General features: G+C 43.0%; 1 protein-coding gene across 1 annotated transcript in view; it reads right to left on the reverse strand.

Annotated features, from left to right (window-relative positions):
* Nucleotides 1-17,607: 17,607 nt before the first annotated feature.
* The window catches only part of MTDH (metadherin), a 58,636-nt gene continuing 50,090 nt past the window's right edge, over nucleotides 17,608-26,153 (reverse strand). The window contains exons 12-13 of the mRNA XM_054020695.1: nucleotides 21,753-21,909; nucleotides 17,608-20,543 (exon numbers count right to left, since the gene is read on the reverse strand). Coding sequence (XP_053876670.1) covers nucleotides 20,473-20,543; nucleotides 21,753-21,909 — 228 coding nt within the window. The 3' untranslated portion in view covers nucleotides 17,608-20,472. The remainder of the gene's footprint in view (nucleotides 20,544-21,752; nucleotides 21,910-26,153) is intronic.

Raw genomic sequence — 26,153 nt, forward strand, 5'->3', positions numbered from 1 at the left:
GTGCCCGTCAGAAACGGGCATTGCTTCACAGCAGGAACCGCATTGCTTAATGCCTGGGGAGCCAGGCATCTTTAACGGTTAACTGACCCCACTGTGGGGAAACTACAGGGTGGAAAAACCAGGACTAAAAACTAAGACTAAAAAGAACTTTCTAACTGATTAACTAACTATTTAAACTGCTATTTCTAAAGGTATGTGAAGAGTGGTAAACACTGTTGCAGCGCTCTGTCTTCAGCTGAGGATGGTTGAGAAGGAACTGGAGAGCTCGGGTTGTGCACGCTAGATGCAGCACCAACGGCACCACAAGACACCTACTGCGCACACACAGCCCGTGTGGACACTGCTACCATAAATCTCTGATTGATCGCACCAGGATGCACTGACACCTGAAATGGAGTACCCACAGGGACAGCACTCGAAGAAAAAAGCTATCTTTTCATGGTTTCATGACCACCCACTGTCATGATAGTCATTAAGCCACTGGATTCTGGTAGTTCCACCACAAAGTCCAAGGAAATGGCTTACTAGGGCCAAAGTGGGGTGGCCAGAGGTAGGAGGTGATCACAGAGTTTCTGACAAAGGATCTTGGTGCAGGCACACACCTCACAGGAAGCTACAAAGATTTTTATCATGGGGCACATTCAGGGCCATGAGAAGAAATCGTAAATTAATCATTGGGATTTATATCACCCTAAGTGTCCTGCCAAGGTGGAATCATGGCACAGTTAGAGAACTGCCACCCTTGCAGCTCCAGGGGAATGTGGTCCCTCACAAATGTGATCCCCTCTTGTGTGTCATGCAGTTCTTGGTTGACAATGGCTAACTCATCGGATGAAATTCTGGAAACAGAGGCAGAGTGAAGGAGTGCAAGCATGTCCTGGGGGTGAGTTGCGTTAAGAAAATTATGGGATTTGAAAATGTGGGCTGGTTCCAGACTGGGGCCTTGTGGGTCTCGGCCATATCTTCAAGACAAGGCATCCTCCTTGCTGTTCCTGGTTCCAGGCTGGTAGGAGTTGAACTCGGAGAAGACTAAGGCCCATCGGAGCTGTTGTTGGTTCAGGACCTTGCCCTGCACAGTACTTGTCATAACTATAAAGGGAAGGGTAACAGCTGTCCTGTGTACAGTACTATAAAATCCCTCCTGGCCAGAGACTCCAAAATCCTTTTCCCTGTAAAGGGTTAAGAAGCTCAGATAACCTGGCTGGCATCTGACCTAAAGGACCAATAAGGGGACAAGATACTTTCAAATCTGGGGGGGGGGGGGGGAAGGCTTTTGTTTGTGTTCTTTGTTTGGGAGTGCGTTCGTTCTCGGAACTGAGAGGGACCAGACATCAATCCAGGTTCTCCACATCTTTCTAAACAAGTCTCTCCTATTTCAAACTTGTAAGTAAATAGCCAGGCAAGGCATGTTAGTTTTCCTTTTTTTTTCTCAACTTGTAAATGTACCTTTTACTAGAGTGTTTCTCTTTGTTTGCTGTACTTTGAACCTGAGACTAGAGGGGAGTCCTCTGAGCTCTTTAAGTTTGATTACCCTGTAAGGTTAATTTCCATACTGATTTTACAGAGATGATTTTTACTTTTTGTCTTTAATTAAAAGCCTTCTTTTTAAGAACCTGATTGATTTTTCCTTGTTTTTAAGATCCAAGGGGTTTGGATCTTGATCCACCAGGAGTTGGTGGGAGGAAGGAGGGGGGATGGTTAATTTCTCCTTGTTTTAGATCCCAAGGGGATTAGATCTGTGTTCACCAGGAGTTGGTGGGAGGAAGGAGGGGGGATGGTTAATTTCTCCTTGTTTTAAGATCCAAGGGGTTTGGATCTGTATTCACCAGGGAATTGGTGAAAGGTTTCTCAGGGCTTCCCAGGGAGGGAAAAATTGGGAAATGGTGGCAGCGGAACCAGAGCTAAGCTGGTAGTTAAGCTTAGAAGTTTTCATGCAGGCCCCTACATTTGTACCCTAAAGTTCAAAGTGGGGATCCAGCCTTGACAGTACTCCAGGTTCTTGTGGTCAGTAAACACTTGGGCTGGATGTTGGGCCCCTTCCAAGTAGTGTTGCCACTCTTGAAAAGGCAGTCTTAATTGCCAGAAGCTCCTTGTCCAGGATCTCACTGTTTCACTGTGCAGGTTTAAGCTTCCTTGTGTAATAGGCAATGGGCTGCAGTATTTGCTAGGGTCCCTGATCACCATACTACAGGCATCAGCTTCCACAACAAAAGCTTGTGCCATGTTGGTGCGGGCCAGTGCTGGAGAGGTGGTAAATGCAAGCTTCAAATGCTCAAATGTGTGCTGGGCCTTGGGCAACCAATGGAACTTGGATTTTTTTCAGAGTAGAGCAGTGAGGGCCTTGGCTTGTTTTGAAAAAAATTCAAAATGAACCTCCAGTGGAAGTTTGCAAAGCCTAAAAAACATTGCAGGGGGCTGCCCAGTTGTGGACAGCCTGCACCTTACGCGGGTCCGTCTTGATTCCCTCTGGGGACAGGATGAAACCCAGGAACTCGGCTGAGGTCTGATCAAATGCACACTTCTTTAGTTTAGCACAGAGACCATGTTGTCATAGTCTCTCCAGAACTGTGCAGACATGAGTGATGTGTTGGTTCAGATAGTCTGAGAATATCCATGTATTATCTAAGCACATTACCACAAACTTGTCCAGTAGGTCTCATAGCACATTGTTAATTAAATGTTGGAACATTGCTGAAGCATTAGTCAGTCTAAATGGAATAACTAAATATTCAAAGTGGTCATAGTGGGTCTGAAAGGCATTTGTCACCTTCTCGAATATGGATGAGATTATAAATTCCCCGGAGATCCAGTTTCATGAATATGTGGGCAACCCCCATGTGGTTCAATAACTCAGAGACTATGGGTAGTGAGTAACAGATTCAGATTGGTATCTGATTTAGGGCTTGGTAATTGGCACATAGGCAGAGACTCCCAGCTTTTTTTACAAAAGGGTCTGAGGTGCCAGCTGGTGAAGTTGATTTGCAGCAGAAATCCTGAGCCAGGTTCTCTTGGAGATATTGCAGTGCTGCCAGTTCAGGTTCCGACATTGCATATATCCATCCAAATGGTATCTTCACCCCTGGCTGAAGTTCTATGGGGCAGTTATAGTCCCAATGTGAGGGGAGGTTTTCTGCATTCTTCATCTCAAAGATGTCAGTATAGTCACAGTACCTGGGGAGAAGTTCCATAGTTCCCCCAGTAGGTGATTCAGTGCAGGCAATTACCCCTACTTCTTGGATCTGGATGCAATGCTCCTGGGTCCCTGGCCATGCTGTCAGAAGAATTCTGATGGGAACTGCTTTGATCAGTGAATGAGGGGGTCATGAAGGGTCTGTTGGGAGATACCAAGGATGAGAGGAAAATGTGGGGAATGGATCGCACTGAATTGTATTATTTCTCCGTGCCCCTCAATAATGGCCTCCAGAGGGACAGGCTCCTCTATAGCTGGACCTGAAGACAGTGGGGAGCCATTAGTACTTTCGAACATGTTGGGCATGACCTTGAGTAGCAGGGGAATTTGTTGTCGAAGGGGAATATGTCGAGGTACCCCAGAATGTGCAGCTGGATAGGAATCTGCAAATGAGAAGCCCGGGGATGGTGCTTGGGATGCTTCTCAGTGATGACTAGGGTACAGGGAAGTTCTCTTCTCCTAAGGCCCATGCCAGTTTTCCCCACCGTGCCTGCAAGCTCTTCGGCATTTGTATTGGGCAGGCCAAGATGACATAGCCAGGTTCACCATAGTAGAAATACAAGTGACACTGACAGGACCATTCCTTTTCGTCAGTTGTGGATTGTTGATGAGCCAGATCAGCTTGCATAGGTTCAGCAGACGATACAGAAGCTGGGATAATGGTAAGCGGGTAGGGAGGCTGCAGGCATAATCCTTTCTCCTCCCTCATTCCCACAGCTGATTATGTGTGTGGACTGTAAGGTCCACAAAGGTGGCTAGACCTGTAGGCATCTCTGTGAGGGACAGTTCCTCTTTGATTTCTTCCTATAAGCTCCATCAGAACTGGTACAGCTGGCCTGTAGTCAGGAGATCTGCGTTCTATTCCCAGCTTTGCCACTGATGTGCTGTGTGACCTTGCCCAAGTCACTTCATGCCTCTATGCCTTGGTTCCCTACCACTTTTTTTCAGTCTTCTTTGTTCAGTGTGTAAACTCTGCAGAGCACTGCTGCCTCTTCGGGTATGTCTACACGGCAATGTAAACCCCGTCTCAAGCCTAACTCCCCTTGTGTCCACACACCAATTGTGTTAATCTAGGGCTTGAACCTAGGGTCTCAGGTCCCTGCAGGGCTGGAGGGTCCAAGCGCATGTTAAGGGTCCAAGCCTATTGCTTGTCTGTGTGAATGCCGTCCCACCTTGGCTCGGGTCCCAGAAGTCCTCCATATGTATCCCAGAGTTCCTTGGGGCAACTTCCATAGTCCTCTATATGCCAACAATCTGTTGTGCAGTCTATTGTACTCCATTGCAAATAGAAGTGTGCAGTGTCAGGATGGCGCATAGGAGCCAGTCCCAAAACCTGTCTGTAGCCTCCTGTAGCAGTGGCTCTGGCTCCAGCTCCTCCTCACTGCTGCAAAGAGCTTGCCCAGAGCTGGGAGAAAAGCTGACAGGTGGGAGGCAGCTCCCAGCTGCCAGGATGTTGGGAGTCATCTCTCCCCTGGCTGTGCTGAGCCAGGAACTCTGCCTTTCCCTGCAAGGCAGCTGGTTGGGCTTGCTCTGCTCTCTGTCCCTTGCTCCCAGGCATGGGTGGCGGGTATCACAGGCCCGAGGAGGCTAAGCCTCCCCAAACAGCCCTGCGTGGCCTCGCCCACACTCCACCCCAAGACCCCCTCTTGCTTGCTGCTTCTCCCTTGGCCCCAGCCCAGGCAGGCTGCTCCTCTTCCTGGAAGCAGGCTGGGGCTAGGATGGGCCAGGCTGGGGCCAGAACTTGGGTTGGCTGGGGCCACCCAGTGCTGGGGGGCCCCTAGGCACTGGGGGCCACAGCGCCCAGCACTCTGGGACTGGGGGCGCTAGAGCTGCCTGGCACTCCGGGGCTGGAGCTGCGGCTCTGGGGGAGGAGGAGCTGGCCCGGGGCTCCGGTGGGGTAGGGTGCAGGGCCTCAGGCAGAAGGGGTGAGGCTGGGGGCTAGCCTCCCTGAACGGGCAGTGCACATACCGACCATGCTCCCTGGCCCTGACCCACTTTCCTGGGGTGCACATGCAGAGGCGCCTGGTCAGTGTGCACTGTCAGGGGGGTGAGTAGGAACTAGCTCCAAAACTTCTCCACAGCCTCCTAGGGATCCCTTATCCCTGCTTCCCAGGGTGCAGCAGGGGCTGGGATAAAGGATGCCCTGGGGGGTGCTGGAGCACACTGCACCCCAAGCCCCAGGGATGCACTTCACCACTCTGCAGCCAGCAGCAGCCAGGCTGGGGTGTGAGTGTGTTTTTCCTCTGAAACCTACATTTTATGTCAAACTTCCAAACAGACAAAAATAAATAAAAACCCAACCAAACAAAAACCCTTTCATTGAACAGCCCATTTTAAAAATTAAGAATTGCAAAGTTTCATTGTAATAGTTTAATAGCCCTGGAGACTGATGTCCTAATTATCCTCACAACAGATGCACATGGGCATTTACCTGCCAATGTGACTCAGCCTAGAGGTGGAGAGCCCAATTCTCCCATTAGGTGGTAGTTTAGTATAAAGCCTTCTCAAACTGCTGTCATTTTACTGAGACAGTCACCAAAGAGCTAATTATGCAGTTTATGCACTCGTGCTTCTTATGGGCATCCCATCAACAGCACCACCACAGCTAGGAACAGGGTGGCAGTAGTTTTCCCATACTGCAATGTATGCATAGCGTTAGAGTGTAGACACTGTGGGATACAGTTACTTTGACTTGGGTCTGTGCACTGCAGCATGGATGCCAGAGCCTTAGGTTTGAGCACAGGTCAAGAAGTTCTTAACCTAGGATTAAAATGCAGTGTAGATGCTCAAACCCATGGATCCAGGGCTTAGGTCAGCTGACTTGAGTTCCACTAACCCTTGGCTTATATTGCCGTGTAGGCATGCTCTTAGTATGTGCCTTTCCTGCGCCGAGCACAATAGCCCCCTGATCTCAGAGTTCTAGAGCCTACTGGAATACTGTACATAAAACAAAGTCCTCCCACCACTGGAATTTCTAATATAAACATGTAAAGATATGATACAAGAGGGAGGGGGAGAGAGGCAATACAGCAATAGATGTTAAATGTAGTAAGTGAAGGCAACATAGGGAAGGCCTAATGAAGGCCCAGTATGAGGCCTGAACCAAACTAAAGTAATGGTCAAGACTTTACTAGCATAAAAAGCAAAGTTAAGCTGTGAGCAAGAGGCAGGCCCTGCTCACAGAAGCTGGCAAGGAAAGGGCTGATGTTGCATAAATATATATTCATTTAGCATAGTTACAGTATAAACATGGTACCAAGACATACCATACGGGAACATTCCACAGATAACATGGAACAGACCGACCCATCCCAATGACAGGGGCAAAAGGGTAAAATGATGGATAGAGTTGTTTTGATCGAACCAACAGGTACAAGGTGCGAGGTGGCACCTTACTGCATAGAGGGGTTGTACCTTACTACGTAGAGGGGTTGCACCTCAATACGTCAGGAGTGATGTGTAACTTGTTTGTACCTGTGTATAAGAATGTGTCCCTGGGGTGGTGTCTTTGTCCGGCCACGGGGGCAGTGGAAAGTCCCGCCACTGAGCCGGGTCCTTGCCAAGAGGCATCTATTAGTAGTATGCCCGGTAGACTAAGTAATCTACGGGGAACTGCAATTGTGTCCGAGATCGCAATAAACCTGGCCGAGGTGCCTTTGTACCTTACTAGACTCTGTGGTCATTGGGGGTTCTCGTCGGGTCTGCTGTGTCAGCTATCTGCGCAGAGCTGGGGCAGCACACAGAGGGAACACACGCACGCAGCCGAGTGATATCAACAGGAGAAAGCAGAAGCACCACACCGGTAGCCTCTGACAACAAAACATCTAGTTAATCCTAGCAAAATCCTTGTACTACTTCGTCACAAGCTCGTAATAGAAAGCTAGACTGATAGTGATAACAGCATCTGCTAGCAACTAAACACTCAGTTCCAGCTCTGTAGATGGAACCCAGACCAGGGCTAATAATAGATGTATTTTCCTTTAGGGCTAAATCATGGAGTTAGCACAACCCCTGAGGAAGGGGCAGCATGTAGTTGCCTTGTCACAATAGCAGACTAGCTACTGGGACTTGCAGGGGGAGTCCCTGGTTTCCTCTTGCTTCCAGGGCTGGCAGGGTAAGGAAATAAGCTGAGGCAGCCCTTTACCCGGCACAGCTTTCTTCCTCCACCATGCTGGCTCAGCTGGCCTGGCTTCTCAGAGCTATGCCTCCCTTATGGTACCTGCCTGTCATGGGGGAAGTATCAGCCACACCAGTCCTGTAGCCTGGAATGCAGGTAGCAATTTATGGCTCTGCAAGGGTGTGTACATTACAGGTCATGGTTTCTCCCTCACTGAGCACTTGAGCTACATCTCTTATGGGTTCTTTACGTAGTTTGTAATGAAACAAGGCAGTAATGTCTGATGTTAATAGCATATGAAGCTAACGATCAAGTTTGCTTAGTCTTTAAAATCCTTTATGGCATATCAGGAAAAGCAGACAGGAATACAAGGTCACAAGCAGTAAGTGACGGAGCTTCCAGCTCTGACGCAAGAGAAGATTGAAGTCTTCATTTTGTATCTTCATATTCTCTTCCTCCCCTCCTCTGAAGAGATTGATTGGGCCACTAATGCTCTTCCGAGTACAGAAATAGAAGAAGCTCTTGGCTTCTGTCCACCATAGGCCAAATTCACCTCTAATGCTTCCTTCTACGATCCCTTGTGCCAGAAGAAAGATTGATGATTGAAATAAAATGTCTAATTTTTCATCCCTCACATTTTAAAATCTACAGCAAGCTGCGCTAATAAATTCTGTTATAATTCTACTGAAATCACATTTTATTTGGCAACTCTTAACCAAGTCCATTATAAACATTACTTCCATAATGTATCATAATGTATAACTTGGTAACGCATGCATTGCTTTAATTAACAATAGGTTTTGACTCTTGGGATGGATCATATAGAAAATATGTTACTTCATTTCCACCATAAAACATTTTATAAGCAGAGATCACACATCAAAGTTTTGGATATGCTATTTCTGCGTGACATCCTGAAGGAAGTTGGATAATATTCCTAAATAAAACCATATTGGTCACACCCTGAGCTCTTGAGATGTGATTCTGGCAAGACCAGGGTGGTGTTATGGTTTCTTGTAGCCAGCGTTCAAGTAGACGGTGTCCAGGAGGGTAATGTGCTTTGCACAGCAGCTCAGGAAGGGCCATTCCATACAAAGGGGCAGCACGGAAGGAAGCAGAGGGACTGCTTTGAGAGAAGCACATCAGCAGGAAGTCAAGGCTGACATGAGCAGACTACAGAGGGAGTAAGTAACAAATGTGTGAGAGCAGGGAGGAACAATTCTATAAGGATTTTAGGGCAATTATAAGAAGCTTGAATTTGAGACAGTGGAGGAGGAAGAGTTATCAGAGCAATTCAAAGTGAGAGTAGGTGGCAAGAAAGGAAGTCTTAGGGTATGTCTACACTATGAAATTAGGTCGAATTTATAGAAGTCTTTTTTTAGAAATCGTTTTTATACAGTCAATTGTGTGCGTCCCCCACAAAATGCTCTAAGTGCATTAAGTCAGTGGACCGCGTCCACAGTATTGAGGCTAGCATTGTCTTCCGGAGCATTGCACTGTGGGTAGCTATCCCACAGTTCCCGCAGTCTCCGCCGCCCATTGGAATTCTGGGTTGAGATCCCAATGCCTGATGGGGCAAAAACAGTGTCACAGGTGATTCTGGATACATGTCGTCAGGCCCCCCCTCTGTGAAAGCAACGGCAAACAATGGTTTTGCACCTTTTTTCAGCCCAGATGCCATAGCACTGGGATCACGGAGCCCGCTCAGATCACCACAGCAATTATGAGCACTTTAAACACCACGCACATTATCCTGGAGTATATGCAGAACCAGAACCTGCCAAAGCAAAACTAGGCAAGGAGGCAATGGCAGCGCAGTGACGAGAGTGATGAGGACATAGGCTTCTCACAAAGTACGGGCTCCGGCAATGTGCACATCATGGTGTTAATGGGGCAGGTTCATGCCGTGGAATGCCAATTCTGGGCCTGGGAAAGCAGCACAGACTGGTGGGACCGCATAGCGTTGCAGGTGTGGGACGATTCCCAGTGGCTGCAAAATGTTCACATGCGTAAGGGCACTTTCATGGAACTTTGTGACTTGCTTTCCCCTGCCCTGAAGCATCAGAATACCAAGATGAGAGCAGCCCTCACAGTTGAGAAGCGAGTGGCGATAACCCGGTGGAAGCTTGCAACGCCAGACAGCTACCGGTCAGTCAGGCATCAATTTGGAGTAGGCAAATCTACTGTGATCCAAGTAGCCAATGCAATCAAAGAGCTGCTGCTATCAAGGGTAGTGACTCTCAGTAATGTGCAGGTCATAGTGGATGGCTTTGCTGAAATGGGATTCCCTAACTGTGGTGGGGCAATAGACGGAACCCATATCCCTATCTTGACACCAGAACACCAAGCCAGGGAGTACATAAACCGAAAGGGGTACTTTTCAATGCTGCTGCAAGCACTGGTGGATCACAAGGGACATTTCACCAACATTAACGTGGGATGGCCAGGAAAGGTACATGAAGCTTGCATCTTCAGGAACTCTGGTCTGTTTCAAAAGCTGCAGGAAGGGACTTTCTTCCCAGACCAGAAAATAACTGTTAGGGATGTTGAAATGCCTATAGTTATCCTTGGGGACCCAGCCTACTCCTTAATGCCATGGCTCATGAAGCCATACACAGGCAGCCTGGACAGTAGTCAGGAGCTGTTCAACTATAGCCTGAGCAAGTGCAGAATGGTGGTAGAATGTGCATTTGGATGTTTAAAAGCGTTACACGTCCCTAGCATGTAGGCAGCATGGGTGGGTACCAGGTACCAGACTTCCCTTTCTCCTGATTAAACTGGCCTACAGTAGAATCAGCATCCATAACCTAAAGACAGGCTATGTGGCTCCCACAGCCACAGATAGTCTTCAGCTAATATTGGATGTAGAAACAAGGCTCTGTTTCTAGGACAGTGAAACAACAGCCATCTCTGGTGGCAAAAGGAAGAAGGAACCAGTTTGAAGAGCACAGGAAAATACAAATGAGCCATCAGCAGTTTCTCCACTCCACCCAGAGGCTGGAGCATTGACTATGTTGCAATGGCCCCCTTTGAATAATTTGTGGAGGGAGGGAGGGGGAGAAGAAAAGAAGAAATGGGTCTCAGCAGGCTTCCATCTACCAATGCACATCTCACCGCAAGTGTTGCTTGTTACATTCCAGCCTACCAAGATGTGTTTCACTTGGCCTCTCTATTTTTATGGCATGTAGCCAGATGCAGATCCATGCCAGACCTTAGGCTCTCACCACTTTCTTGCAAGCAGTGGTAGCAGAAGTAGGCAAGGGATGGAGGGAGGGCAGGGAAATTGGGAATGGCTTTGCCCAGCAGTCCTGATTTAGCGCTCTCCCCCAGCTACCACAGACCAAACCCTCCTCCCTGGACTGGTGGCCCTGAGAAACTTAACACAAATCTAAAGAAATGGACTATCCTGATGGTGTATAATTCCAGGATGCGTCATTGTCCATGCAAGCAAGTTATACTTGCTGGGGAACCCATAATGAATTTTGGACAAATTGACAATGTTTCTTTAAACACCCTTCAAGGAATTCAAAGGTTTTCACAAAATCTAAAACTGTTTTCGTTAGTGTAATTTCAATGAAAACTGTTTAGACTTTAACATTTACTGGTAATGTCTACAACGCACTAGAAAAGGTAAAACTTCTCTGTTTTCACTCTGAGTAAAGTGTATAAAGTAAATGACAAATGATGAAAAGTAAAGTTGTTTTTAAAAAATCTGTTACATTTTAGTACTCTCGGGTATTAAAGAAAGCTTTAAAAATATGCTTTAATTGGAGAGTTCCTTTAAATGCAATCAATTAAATACAATAGTGTGGTTGAGATTTTAACTTCCTTTAATGAAATAAATTTCACATTTAATGAAATTATTCAGGGTGCAGTTTCAAAATCTGCTTCACATATTTTGATGATTGCACATTGTGCAAGACTATTTAAGAAAAACTTACTTAGGCCTGTGGTTTGTGTTTATTAAGTCAAACAAACAAAGTGGACAGTTAGAAGACAAGTTTATTAAATATTCAGCTTCCTTCCACTGTCATCACTTCCATTAAAGGCTGAGAAAGCTTTGAAACTACATGTCTGGGTCCTCCAAGAAAGACCTCAAGCAAAAAAGGAAGAAAATATTCAAAATATTCCTAATATTGCCAGATTTTTTTAAAAGGGAAAATTAAAAACTGATTTTCACTTTCAACCCAATTTACAAAATTCAAAGGGTGGTAAGGACTGTTTGTGACTATACATAAATTAGCTCTTGACTCCCCTCTTCCCCCCACCCCAACTAAAGTTTTTAATGTAATTAGTTTCTGATCCTAGAGCCGAACATAACACATAATATTTTTCAGTAGGATGGCTAACAGTCAAAGGGGCAGTGCAAACCAATTATCAATTTAAAAGTCCAAAGATGAGTTTTAAATAATAGTTTTAAGTGTTTGTCAAATATGCTCAAGTAAAAAGCAACAGAGGGTCCTGTGGCACCTTTAAGACTAACAGAAGTATTACAGCATAAGCTTTCGTGGGTGAATGCTTGCGTCTGATGAAGTGGGCATTCACCCACGAAAGCTTATGCTGCAATACTTCTGTTAGTCTTAAAGGTGCCACAGGACCCTCTGTTGCTTTTTACAGATTCAGACTAACACGGCTATCCCTGATACTATGCTCAAGTAGTTTACAGTCTTACAATGCACTGTCATACAACCATAATTAAATTCACCACTTTTCAGCAATATGGTTGAGTTCAGCATTAGAATCAGAAATACCTATTTTCCTTAAGAAGCACTTCTCACCATGAGTGAATTATCTTGCAAACTTTTATATTCTTGAGCTGAGGCACAGTTTCCTTTAAATCATTTAGTGTCAACAAAAATAATCCGCTATATTAACAAAAATCCCTAAATAAATAAATTGCTAAAATTAAGTAAAGAATTTCTGGGCTATAGGGAAGCAAAATGTAATTGAATGAAATTAACAAAGAGCTAAGGAAAACTAATCAACACAAATTATTTTAAGACATTGCATTATAAGACTTTTTAAACTCTCTGGAATTAGACTAATCGTACAATGGTTTACTGGTTACAATCATTACTACCTGAATAGGTATTTTCCTGTTTCATGTATGCTTTATTAGCTTATCTGTAAACACAATAACTATTTCAACTGATTGACACTGATGTGAATGAAAGCACTTTTCATAAGTGCTTGTAACCATCTGCTAATACATAAGTGCAGTAACAACTTAGTTCATTTTGAGGGGAAATAGCACAGAGTGTCAAAGGGTCTCACTCAAGTTACCATACGCACACTTACCTTAAATCAGACTGCAAGCTTATAAAGAAATCAGAGGAATCAATCTTCTTTGACTTCCGGTTCAGGATTCAAACCATGTTAACTTGCCCCATCTATTTATCTTGTATTCCCCAATAGAAATTAAACTGGTTTTGTTGGAAAACTAAGATGGTTCAAGTACCAATATCATTAAAACATGCCACAAAAACTCCACAGCTCAGTATCCAGACGGCGTGTGTGTGTGTATTTTCTATTCAGAAACACCAGATGCTGTTTGGCCTAAATACCTGGGTGGAAACCTGGCCCTATTGAAGTCAACTGGAGCTCTGCCATGGACTTTAACAGGACCAAGATTTCATCTGTTTTTATTAAAAAAGGCTTTTCTGTCCATTTCTTATTGGAATGCAAAATGTCAAAGTATATTCTGATATAATATGAAGTGTTTAATTCTTACAATAGTTTCTAGAGCTCTCTGGTAGTCAGAAAAGGGCAACTGCAATGTGGTATTAGGAGATATTCCAATCATCAAGCCTATAGTCCAAAGTTGTGTAAATATCCTCAACAATTTAAAATACATACATACAAATACATACTACTTAATGTAGGTTCTCTTGGTCCAATAATATTCCAGTCAAGATGCCTGGTAATACAATTTCCTAGTAGCAGGTGGAGAAAATAAAAAGCAAAACTTTGGGAAACCATCCCTTTACAATATGAATAAATGCTTTTGAAAGCTGTCAAACAGGGAAAACCATCAAATGGAAGGAAAAAACCCATCAAAAATGAACATTCTAAGTAAAAGGCTAGAAGACAGAGACACAAACCTGACTGCATTCATCATCAGAACTGCTCACACTAAAACCACGAGAAAAACATATGAAACAATCTTTAAATAAAATATTAAAAGAAACACCTTTGACCACAGAACCTCATTCTGCACAGAACCTCCAAAGAACCTCATTCTGCATCATCAGAACAAACTTGATATCTGGATTAGCCTAAGGGGAAATAAGTGTGACCCATATCCAAATAAGCCAGTCCAGACACCAGGGAACTGCCCAAGAAGTACATAAGGCCAGAACAGACATAGGGGGAGTATATAAAATGAGCGTGGGACAACTGTGTGCAGGATCTGCCTACCACAGCATCTGCTGTGACATATATAAAAGTTGTAGCAACAGAAGGGGAAAAAAAAAATGCATGCAAAGCCAGATAGCAGCGCCACAGTTTTCGAGAAGCCTTCTTTCTGCCCATGAAGGTAGCCACTGCCCTGGTACAGAGCATGCTGGTGAACATAAGAACAGCCATACTGGATCAGACCAAAGGTCCATCTAGTCCAGTATCCTCTCTTTCAACAGTGGCCAATGCCAGGTGCCCCAGAGGGAATGAACAGAACATGTAATCAAGTGATCTATCCCGTCACTCATTCCCAGCCTCTGGCAAACAGAGGCTAGGGACACCATCCCTGTCTAGCTTGGCGAATAGCCATTGATGGACCGATTCTCCATGAATTTATCTAGCTCTTTTTTTAACCCTGTTATAATCTTGGCCTTCACAACATCCTCTGGCAAGGAGTTCCACAGGTTGACTGTGCATTGTGTGAAGAAATACTTCCTTTTGTTTGTTTCAAACCTGCTGCCTGTATATTCTTGGCAACATAGGCATCCCTGACGGAATCTCAGATCTGGTTATAGAAACTATAGACATCTTTTAGGAAACCAGTATTTTCATTCAAATTCATAGCCTTCTCATGTTTAGTGTGGATTAGTATCTCAGTTTTGTTTCTGGGAGAGAAAAGATAGCTAAAAGGAACTAAGAAGGCAAACACTAGAGGTAGTGTCTTCACCAGGTTGTCTAGTAAGTTAAGTACCTGCAGGGAGAAGGGTCTCTAGGGGTACATGTACACTGCAGCTGGGAGCAAGCCTCCTAGTGCGGGTAGGCAGACTCAGCAGCACCACTTGAGCTAGCATGCTAACAATAACAGTACAGACATTGTGGCTCATGCAGCAGCTCAAGCTCTCGTGCTCCCCCCACCCCATTCCTGCCAACCAAGTCTGAGTTTGGGTAGCTAGCCCAAGCCTCTGCTGGAGCCACACTGTCCACACACAATTTTTAAGGCACTAGCTTGAGCCCCACTAGCATGAGTTTATCTACCTGGGCTGGGAGGCTCATTCCCAGCAGCACTGTAGACACACTCTAACTGTTCAACTCACATGGTTGAGGAGATGGCCACTAAAATATTTTAGGATCAGAAATCTTTCCAGTATCTAGCATATGGACTGAAAAGGAGAAACCATGAAAGCATTCAGGATAAGGTAAGGCATGCAAGGAATTATAAGTCTGGTTTGAGCTTGTCACCTTTGTTAAGAAACTGGGATAATTCTTCAGTGGTACTCAGCCAGAGGGATGTTTTTACCCATCAGATGGCCACAGCTTGAACCTACAGGCAACTAGCAAACTTATTGCCTCTTTTGGAGGTAAGTTAGGAACTTCAAGATGAAACAAATACAAGGGTTTCTTTGTGCAGTAGGTCCCCAAAACACCTGAAAGCACATCAGCACAAGTAGTAACTTATCACAAATGTAGCACAGTGCATATTCCCTACTCCCAAAAAACTCTCTCCTCCAAAGCTGTAGGGGATGTAACACTGGCCACAGGAAAACAGATCCTGCCTGAGGAAGATGGATGGCATAAACTGAGGATTAGGTTTATGAGAACTAGATAGAGATGTCTCCTGGACCACTTTGGAACTACCAGAGCAATCTTTATCCATTGATGTGGATATTTTCTGGAGGACCCTCTCTATTCATCAGATGGAAATGGCATATGCCTGTTTGAAGTCACATGGGTGAAGGTATGGACAACCACAGATAGAGCATTGAGCTGGGTGACTACTATGTCACTTGCACCTACATTTCCCATCATTATCAAGGAAGCTCACCACATGACAGTTCCCATTCTAAGTCACTCTGGCTGAGGCTCAGACTCTCCAGACCATGGTGTTCCAATAGCTCTGTGATCATAGTAAAATGACAGACACTCCATCACAAGACTGGTGATGGGTGCTCAAGAAAGTAGCCAAGTTCCCAGTTACAACAGCACATGAGGTGGGACGGCTCGCTTCTGATTGCCTTTATAACCCAGCATGAGCTTCCAGGAAGGACCAAACTGCATTGACAATTTGGGTGATACCTGCAAATGATTTTGCTTGTATTAGGTAGCTGTCTAGATATGGATGGTCATATAAGTGCTATCCTTTGGATAGAAGCCTAAACACCATTTGATAGCCCACTAACAACGCTGTCAGTTTAAAGTGCCACAGTGACCCCCAAATCCACTGTGCTGAACAGTGGTCTGCTCCTGTGCTGGTATCTATTGGCACCTTAACAGGATTGACACCTCCCCCAGTCAGACAAGCATGTGGGAATCATGGTGCCCAAGTAAAACAGCGACTTGCAAGATTAGAACTTTGAAATGGGAAGGAACAAACATAATTGCACCAAGGTAAATTTCATGGAGTAGCTAAGTGAAACATTCAGCAGCAAAGTCTGACAAGGGAGTCCATGCCTGGGCAAACACCTGGAGCCCCTTTTGGTCCTAGCTCCCCTTAAGAGTTCAATGTGAGTGGTTGAGTCCTTACTGAACTGTACCTTCTCCCCCAGCATGTGCTGAAAGTGACATACTGAGTAAATTTAGGGTAAGAGACTACTTGCTACAATTGCTTGAGCTGCACAAATCCTCACCTGAGATTGCCAAAGCGTTTTGATCCATAATTGAGCCATGAGTAGCAAAAACACAAGTTAGCTGAAACTGCTTTGTTTTAAAGGATTTCAGAACACTGTACCCTGTTGTACTAGAAGTTTAGCCTGAAACATTGGACACATCCTGGTTCCACTGGAGAAGCAAAAGTACTTCAATTCACTAGAAAAAAGTCAGCTTAGGACAATGGGGAAGTATTTAAAAACCAAAGTTGTCAACAGGTATAGTTGAGAGGGAGACCCTTTATATGGTTAGGCTCTCTTTGTTAAAATGAGTTCTAGAGCCAGCAAGTATAGCTATGATTGAACATGAGCAGGTTTAAAGTGACTGGCAGACTGTTGGGTTTTGGGGTTCTGTGCTTGTGCAAATCAATATTCAAACAACTTGCCGTACAAAATAGACTAGGATAATATTCAGAAGGCTGCCCCTGAAAAAGGATTTATTTTTTCCACTGCATGAGCATGTTCACAACAGGACAGAAGAGTCAGAAGAACTGCTGGACTTAGTGTTCTGTTAACAGCAAGAGGATCTAGCAACATCCTGGGAGCCACATGCTGTCTGTCCTCATTTGCCCAAGGTTCCTTCAGCTGGTTCCCGTGGCTCCAGGCCACTAAAAGAATTGGGTACTCACTATCCACTTGGACAGTAATCACTGCCTCTGAAAGGTAGCAAGAAAAATAGGTGAATGACTGTACAGAAAATTCAAGGGACTCTCACAAGTGAACCCTTAACTAATATTGACTAAATCCACGGCTAAAAACCTGATAGAACTCCACAGCTCAAATGGAGGTGCAAATTATTCACCTGCATGAAGATGGGAACTCAGCTGGTATGAACTGTTGGGCTAATCCATGTTGTATAGCTAACATCAAAGTTTTGTTTTCCTATCTTCATCATACTGTCCACTCTCTAGACTGGTATATTTGGGCCGAAGAGAAAAAATTAAATAAAGATCTACCCTCTTGACAGTAGTATGCAGATTAGGATGTGGAATATAAATGAAACTTGAATACATGACTACAAGAATTCCAAAGATGTTTTACATTACCTTATTCAACTGGGAACCTTCTGAGTAATTTAATTACTTACCATTTACATTAGCCATAAAGCAGTTTACTAACTTTGAAAGTCTACTTTAGTCATGCATTCACTCAAGACCTATTCCTCAGATCAGGCTTCTAGATGGGGAACTATTGGTAAAATGGCAGCTTCCAATGAGAAAATTCCAAGAGAGAAATAGTGATACTAATGGCATTTCTATAAACAGTTTTGAAAATTCATTTTTAATGTATACATTCTTCAGTAAATATTTTCATAAGGTTTTTCTACTGTAAGTTTTCCTTTAAGTTTATGAAAGGAGATGTCAGAAATACAGTTTTCATCCACCTTGAACCAACTTGCAGGTTGCGAGCTTTGTAACAAAGCACTAGGAATTCTGTACATTTTCCCTAAAAGAAAAAAAGAAATTAAACCATGCAACAACTATCCACTTATACATCACAACCACAATTTCTGTAAAGTTGTGTATATAAACCATTTTGGAAATATTACAAGGAACAATACATTAGATTCAATTATGAAAACATTCCACAACATTCAGCAAAATGAGCATCTTAATTTCTTTAAACTGTATTGTTTTCTCTCTCTGCTCCAGGTGTACAGTTTATCATTAAGACTATTCATTACTTCGGTAAAAGAAAAGCAATAAGTAGATATTTTTAAACCTCCATTCACAGACAAGTTTCATCTTCCTTTGGGGCCATTTTTGTCAAATAAGATTAGTGTCCAATTTTCTAAGACAATCAATCCATATACTTCCTAGTGAAAAAATGACTGGGAGTGCTGCTAAGTGGACGGCATTCTGAAGTTAAGACTGGGCAGAAGAAAATTAATGTGCATAAATTAGGAACAGCAGTTTGTTTAGCAGCAAGCCTGCTTTATTTGCAACAAGTTTTATTAAGATGTCAAGTGATTCAAGGACTTATTTGGCAACCCTAAGCAGTCACCTCCCTCTATCAAGAGAGACGAAAAAATATAACACTTAAGTCATCCAATTTTTAAAGCCTTTTTGGGAAACATCATTACTTAAGGTCCTCAAACCCCTCCTCAGAATGCCACTTCTAGCCAAGTGTAGAGACTGGGAACCATGCAAAACAGTTTTGGACATTCACTATAAACCTAAATTTAAAACAAGTAAAGTATTTGTCACACTTACTCAAAAAAGCAAGCAAAATGGAAATGTTATCTACAAGCAATAGCACTTTACATGATTTCATTTTTAACATTCCCTTTTTAAAAATTCCTGTGGAAAACTGTATTTCAGTTCAGTTTACATGGAATCCTGGATAGGCATCAAGGCTTAAACGTTACTCCCTTCCAGTAAATAAAACAATATTATCAATTTGCTCAATTTATTTTAAACAAATCAACTTAGAAATGTCATTGAATTAAACAAAACTTTTGAACATATAAACACATTTGCCATGTTCTTGACATAGGTATTGATACCTGTATAAGTTAGTATTCATTTATTAGGAAAGCGTCAATTAGTAAGGCATGTCTTCAGTACAATTAAAATCAGCTTGTTTCTTTAACTATTCTTGTCTTGCACGTAAATGCTATCAAACTGCAGTCCTGTATAAGAGAATAGTGGATGGCTGATCAGTACCATTGGTTACAGCTTCATTTCTTTGCCACACAAAAACCAACAAAGTCAATCACATGAAATAAATCATGGCTCTTTACCAGAATTCAATAAGTGATGTTAATTATGGTCCTTATCAAACACAAGCTTGGAAAGGCTATTTACAGTGTACATGGCTGAGCACGCACATTTATAGATAAAAAGAAACCTGCCAGTTTGATACGATGCAATTACACAGTGCCTGAAAATAAGGACAATTCTCAAACACCATTTTAATCAACAGTTTCAAGTGGGAAATATTCTTTATTTTACAACTGCTACACTTGCATGGAATTTCTTATAAAAACACTAATCCCCTTCAAGAAGTCTAGATGCATATTCTACAGACTACAGGTTAAGGCAGTAAAAAAAATGTATTCCTGATAATTGGTGGTCTTGACAATGTCAATTAAAGCTGTCTGAAGCCATTCTTTCATTCTCCACCAAATCCTTAAAGTCCTGTACAGACAGTGAATGAAAACAGCTGATCTTGCTTTAAAAAAAATTAACAAAGAGAAAGGGAATTAATAAATGATAAGGGGAAAGGAAAATATGAATTTTATTTTAAGAGTCTAAATGATCAGGGATGAGTTTTAAATGAGTCAACCTACCAACCCCCCCCAAAAAAAGGAATACAGGATAAAGTAGAAAACAATAGAACTGATTTTATGCACATTGCCACATTCTTAATTAAAATATACTGTTACTTTGAACAATTCAAGTAATGTAATAGAGGCTATCAAAAATAACTTCATGAACCATACTCAAGTTTCAGCAATCACATTCTCAGCCTTTTAGCCCACCAATTTTTATTTTCTTTAAATTTTTATAATAAACCATGAAGGTTGAACTGTACAAATGGATTTTTATTTAATGATTTTATTTGCACTTGTGATTCCTTTAATGGTTAGCATGCTTGGCTAACCAGCATATTGTAAAAATATGGCAGATTATGTATTTAATCAAAGCACTTTGATTTAGGCATGAAGCAAAATCAAATGGTAGATCTCAGTTTCTTATGCATCACTCAAAAGAAATGCAAGAAACACCACCTATTTTATAGACAACTATTTTACAGACAACCCTTTCTTAAAAAAAAATCAATACTTTATTCCCAGCTGCAGATGAGATAGGGCATAATCTGTTGTAAACAGGGTACTGTGTTGTAAAACCAGGTTTTTTATTTTATTTTATTTTTTTTTTAAAGATCTTTCCCTTACAGTGGGAAAAAAAGACTCTTCAAAGCATCTTCCAGCACTGTAGCACTTTCTGCTGCTCTCTATCACAATTTCCTTTGATTCCTTTTTAAAGATGGTCGTGTTCACAGCAGTTCTGTTTTAAAAATCAGTTGAAATATATAAAATTCTGTACATGTTCACAAATTATTGCATAAACAGCATAATCTTCATGACAGCGTTTCACCAACACACGTCCATCTCAGGAAATTCACGTTTCCCTTCTTGCTTTTTTCTTCTTTTTAACTTGTTTTGGGGACTCCCAGCTATCTTCAGACTTGGCTAAAAAAGTTGTAACAAAAAATAAAATGAAACCCATGTAAAAGGTTCAGGACATTTATGCACAATTCGCTTCAAAAATATTAATTCAGTACATTTCACATTAATATAAGATGAAGTTATGCAGAAATATAGCATGTACTGTTTAAGCAGTTTTTGCAAAGTTCTACTCCCCACCCCCCCCACAGGGCAAGTACAATTTGATCAGCCATGCAAAAGATGACAACTTAAATTTAAAATAGTCTATTGCTTAAATTCCTCTCACATGATGGGCTCTGGTTTTGTGCTTTAAAACATTTAGGAATCTTTCAAATTATTACACAACAGTAAACTACAAAAGGGCTGAAAAGCTAAGTTAGGATTCTCTAAATTTTTAGTATTCAAGTGACAGTGGTCTAGTGTATTAGCTTGTTCTTTTCTAGACACTTTAAATACACAAATCACAATGAGTACAGTACCTAGAAGAACAGGTTCCTGATCCCTGGTTTGGGGCCACTAGGTACTAAGTAGCATAATGCAAACAAAAACCATACCACCACCAATAGTTTAGGCTGAGGTGCATATGGCAGAAAGCCATATGCCACATCCACCTGCCCAGTACCCAGCTACTCCCATGTTATTACTTGCTCTTTCATGACTACTACAATTCACTGAAACATTATGAACTACAATCTATCACTGATGCATTAATACTCAAATTTGCTCAATCCAAAGGGGAAAAAAAAATATTCAACTGTTAATGTTTTTCAACAAGGTTGGTCCTTAAACACTATAGAGATTGGCCCCTTACAAATTCCAAAATAGAAATGATAATCAAGACTAATAGCACTTCTTACAGTTAGTAACAAGACAGGTCGGTGTTGTACAAGCTTTTCATATAAGTCTGCCAAAGATCTTAGTCATAACACGAATCTCCAGTTCTCACTTTAGTAAGCAAAATTTACCAAGTATGCAGAATTGTTCATATTCCAACAGCTCGATACAAGCGTCCAATAGGGACTCGAAAATGCTAGGCACCAGTTTCATTTGTGATACAAAAAAGATTTGAATCCAGGTTTCCATACAGCAAAAAGCTAGTGCATTTGCCAAATACAGGTCTTCTCTCTCCTCCCTGCAGCCAGCAGATGGTTAAATACTCCTCCAGTTATTAAGGATGTAAATTTAACAGAAAAAAGTCAGCATGATTTGATCTTCATACTGAGTGTTACTTACTTTGTGGAGGAGGCACACTATTTTGCTTAATATTGGGACTGGAAACATCTGTCTCTTGTAGCATCTGTGGCACTTGGGAAGAGATCTTGTCAGAATCACTCTCTGATACAATTACAGATGGCTCAGTAGAAACAGCAAGTGGAGGAGTCTCCTCAGGCTATTTTGAAAAACATTTTTTGGATTAATTTGGTAAAGTATAGATTACATAACATTAAGAATTGTTTAAGCACTGGCATTTCTGGCTGTATACTTACAGGTCTTCTGAAAGGATAATACTGAAAACAAATCTAAACTATGATTAATGTCTTGTCAAATTTTACCAACAGAGTCATAAGATCATGGCTGCCCTCTAGTGAAAAAAATGAATTAGTTTGAATAAATGTTTAAGGGGATACTAGGCCATTTCATTCCTCTAGTCAAAGAGATTGGGGTGAGGAGAAAGGAAAAATAACCCAAAGGATAGAAAGAATTTGATCTCGTTTACAAGAATGTATTTATTACAGCTGCATAGTGCACTGTGAAATATTACACACTTTTTATTTCATAGTAATGCAATTGATCATTTAAGCAGGACTACGCATAACTCCAATTACTACAAGGTTCATAAGATCACACATTCTACAGTAATCAGAAAGTGTCTAGTTAATGTTGCTTAAGTATTCACAATACCATGTCTGTACAGTCATATACTAGTACTACAATAACATTACATACTTGCAAAATTTGTAAGAGGTTAATGGTGACCACTGTATAACGGCCTAATGGAAAGATACTTTATAGCGTTATCCCATTAGCTACATTATAGTATTTCAAAGAAGCAAATATAATTACTGCATGCTGTTTTGGAGATACACATGTTCAAATATTGCCGGCAGCACTTGAATTTTAAGTAAAACCATTTTATGTAACCTGTTTGTATGGCACTTCTTATCTGGATTCAAGCACAATAAAATACAAGCCAAAACACAAAACACAAAAATCAGAAAGGTAGCCACCCCAAACACCAGACAGAACAAAAAGGAATATGGCACAAGAAAAAACTCCAACTTTCAGGGTAAACCACTTGACTAAAAAGGACTTAAATCCTAAGGAGTAGGGGAGAGAATGAGTAAGATGAAGAGACAATGTAGGGTCTCTCTAAAAAGTGGTTACAGATAAGTCCAAGCTACTTTAGCTTGACACTACCAAGGCAACCGTCAGACTACCGAGAAAGGGTCTGCCTTCAGCCCCATGATGACTGAGTCTAGGGACAAAAACTGATTGTAACGGACAGGCAAGATCATAAACCAAGATCATAAGCCCTATGTCCTACTCAAGATTTTATATCTACTGATTTATATCATGCCCAGTCATGAGATCTGGACACCTTATAATCAAAAGCTTTATGGGAACCTTATAGTAAACTCTTACAAAAAATACCCACATTGCTAAGAATAATTTCTCAGTTATGGAAGTCTTTATATACAAGGATATCCAATTGAATCCGGTAGAATGCCATGAGTTAGAGAAGGTCCCAAAGGATGAGCACGACTGACTCAATTCCATTTTTCAGAGTAGCAGCCGTGTTAGTCTGTATCCGCAAAAAGAACAGGAGTACTTGTGGCACCTTAGAGACTAACAATTCCATTTGCTATCGTGAATAGCAAGTAAGGGTACATCTACCTAGCAAAACACACCTGCAGCAGAGCCCAAGGCAATAGACTTGGGCTTGTACTGCAGGGCTAAAACTAGCAATGTAGACGCTTTGGGTGCAGCCTGGGCTCTGAAATTCAGTGAGTGGGGAGAGTCTTGGAGCCCAGTCACCAGCTCAATCCTTAATGTCTAAACTGCTATTTTTAGCCCTGCAGCAAAAGCCCAAGTCAGTTGACCCAGACTCAGCCTCACTGCCCCAGGTCTTTTTTGCTGTGTAGATGTACCCTAAGAGGCCACATTTTGCAGCTTGTTGTAAATCAATTCAAAGGAAGCCAAACTATGGAGCACCTAGTAATCTAGTCTAGATTTCACAAAGTTATGGATGATGGAGGCAGGTCAGCCTTGCAGACAGGGACTTGTCAGATGGTAACCGCAATAGTATGTCCAGGCTCAGAAAGCAGGAGGGTTGTCTATTCTCTGACTTATTTTATCAACACCCTCCGTAGTCTCCAGAAAAGACAGGCACATCTGTCAAACTGATTAAAACCATAATCACTACCCTCAGTCTTCTTTTGGATAGAGTTTTAACCAGTTTTCTCATCATAATAAGAGTTACCTAGAAAGTCTGCTCACTGGATGACAGTCAAGAATGAGTTAATAAAATGGGATAGTTATGTAACATCAGCGTACTGATACTGCAATCCATTCTTCTGTATGCCTTCCCCACCCCTAGGTGAAGATGAACAAGAGTACAAGATTACTTTCTGTACCCTCCAACCAAGGATAAGCACAGCAAGTCTACAGCAGACTCACTCATACGCAGCTGAAAAAGCAGCCTCATTATTACTTGCACAACAGTGTCATTCAGCCAGGACAGTGCTGTCCATCACGGATAGTCAACCACACTGATAAAACGGTTACTCACCTCTTTAACTGTTGTTCTTAGAGATGTGTTGCTCATATCTATTTATTAGGTGTGTGCGCGCACCCCATGCACGGAAGTCGGAAAACTCTTCCCTAGCAGCTACCCGTTGGGCTGGCTGTGGAGCCCCCTGGAGTGGTGCCGATATGGCGCTCTATGTAAGGCCCTACTGGCCCAACCCCCCTTCAGTTCCTTCTTGCCGGCTATTCCAACAGAGCGGAAGGTGGGGGGGAATGGAATAGATACGAGCAACACATCTCAAAGAACAACAGTTACAAAGAGGGGAGTAACCGTTTTTCTTCGAGTGCTTGCTCAGATCAATTCCAGTTAGGTGACTCCCACACCTTACCTTGGAGGTGGGGTTGGAGTCAAGGTAGTGCCGACTGAAGAATAGCCCTACCGAAGGCCGCATCATCGCGGGATTGCTGGACTATGGCGTAGTGTGACGTGAAGGTATGCACTAAGGCCCATGTGGCAGCCCTGCAGATGTCCTGAAGGGGCACATTTGCCAGAAAGGCCATAGACTATGTCTGAGCCCTTGAGGAGTGAGCCGTAATAGCAGGCGGAGGGACTTTTGCCAGATTGTAGCAGGTACGGATACATGCGGTAATCCATGAAGATATCCGCTGGGCAGAGACCGAAGTGCCCTTCTTCCATTCCGCGATGGCGACTAACAGTTGAGTCATCTTACGGCATGACCTGTGCAGTCTATATAGAAGGCGAGAGCTCTTCTAATGTCCAGTGAATGAAAACGCTGCTCCCGAAGGTCGGCATGCAGTTTCGGGTAGAAAACCAGCAGGAAAATGACCTGGCTTACATGGAAACGAGATACCACTTTTGGCAGGAAGGCTGGGTGAGGCCTTAGCGGAACTTTATCCTTGTGGAAGATGGTATAAGGTGGTTCACATCTGAGATCTCGTAGTTTAGAAACACGGCGTGCCAAAATAATGGCCACTAGAGAAAGGCGACCTTCCAGGAAAGGTAGAGGAGTGAACAGGAAGCCAGTGGCTCGAAAGGAGGCCCCATCAGACAGAAGAGAACCAAGTTCAGGTCCCAGGCTAGCACGAGAGGTTTCCGTCGGGGGATGGATCTTTTCCAAACCTTTCAGGAAGCGCCGCACGACTGGGTGTGCGAACACTAAGTGTCCCGCCGCTCCCGAATGGAATGCTGAAATGACTGTGAAGTGAACCTTAAGGGAATTGAAGGCGAGATGTTGGTCTTTCAAGTGCATCAAGTAGTCCAGGATGCAGGGTATCGGAGCTTGGAGCAGGGATACTTGCCGCTGGGCGTACCAGGTGGAAAACTTTTTCCATTTAGCTTCATAAGTGAGTCTGGTAAAGGGTTTACGGCTTTCCAGGAGTACTTTGAGAAGTACTTTGTGGATCAGCGGAAATGGCGGAAAGGCGTAGAGAAGCTGGCCCGACCACAAGACCAGGAAAGCGTCCGCGATCGAGCCCGGACTGTGATCCCTGAAGGAGCAGAAGACTGGGCACTTCCTGTTGGTCCGCGAAGCGAACAGGTCGATTCAGGGAAACCCCCAGGTGTGGAAGATCGAGTAGATGATGTCCGGGCGAATCGACCATTCGTGCGTGAGGAAGCATCTACTCAAGCCGTCTGCCAGCATGTTCTAAACACCCGGCAGGTACGAAGCTTGGAGAGTGATGGAGCGGGCTATGTGGAAGCAGAGCAAGGCCTGACAGGGATTGGAAGGGAATTTCAAATGTAAACAGTCTTTGTTAGCAAGAGTCAGGCTAACTGTAACCCTAATAACGCGAGATTTGTAGAAGCGAGGATTGTGTGAGGCGAGAAGGAAGAACTGTGTGAGAAGTTGTTGCGACCTTGTGTAG

Source organism: Malaclemys terrapin, chromosome 2, assembly GCF_027887155.1.
Source record: "Malaclemys terrapin pileata isolate rMalTer1 chromosome 2, rMalTer1.hap1, whole genome shotgun sequence".
In the NCBI taxonomy this organism is placed as follows: Eukaryota; Metazoa; Chordata; order Testudines; family Emydidae; genus Malaclemys; species Malaclemys terrapin.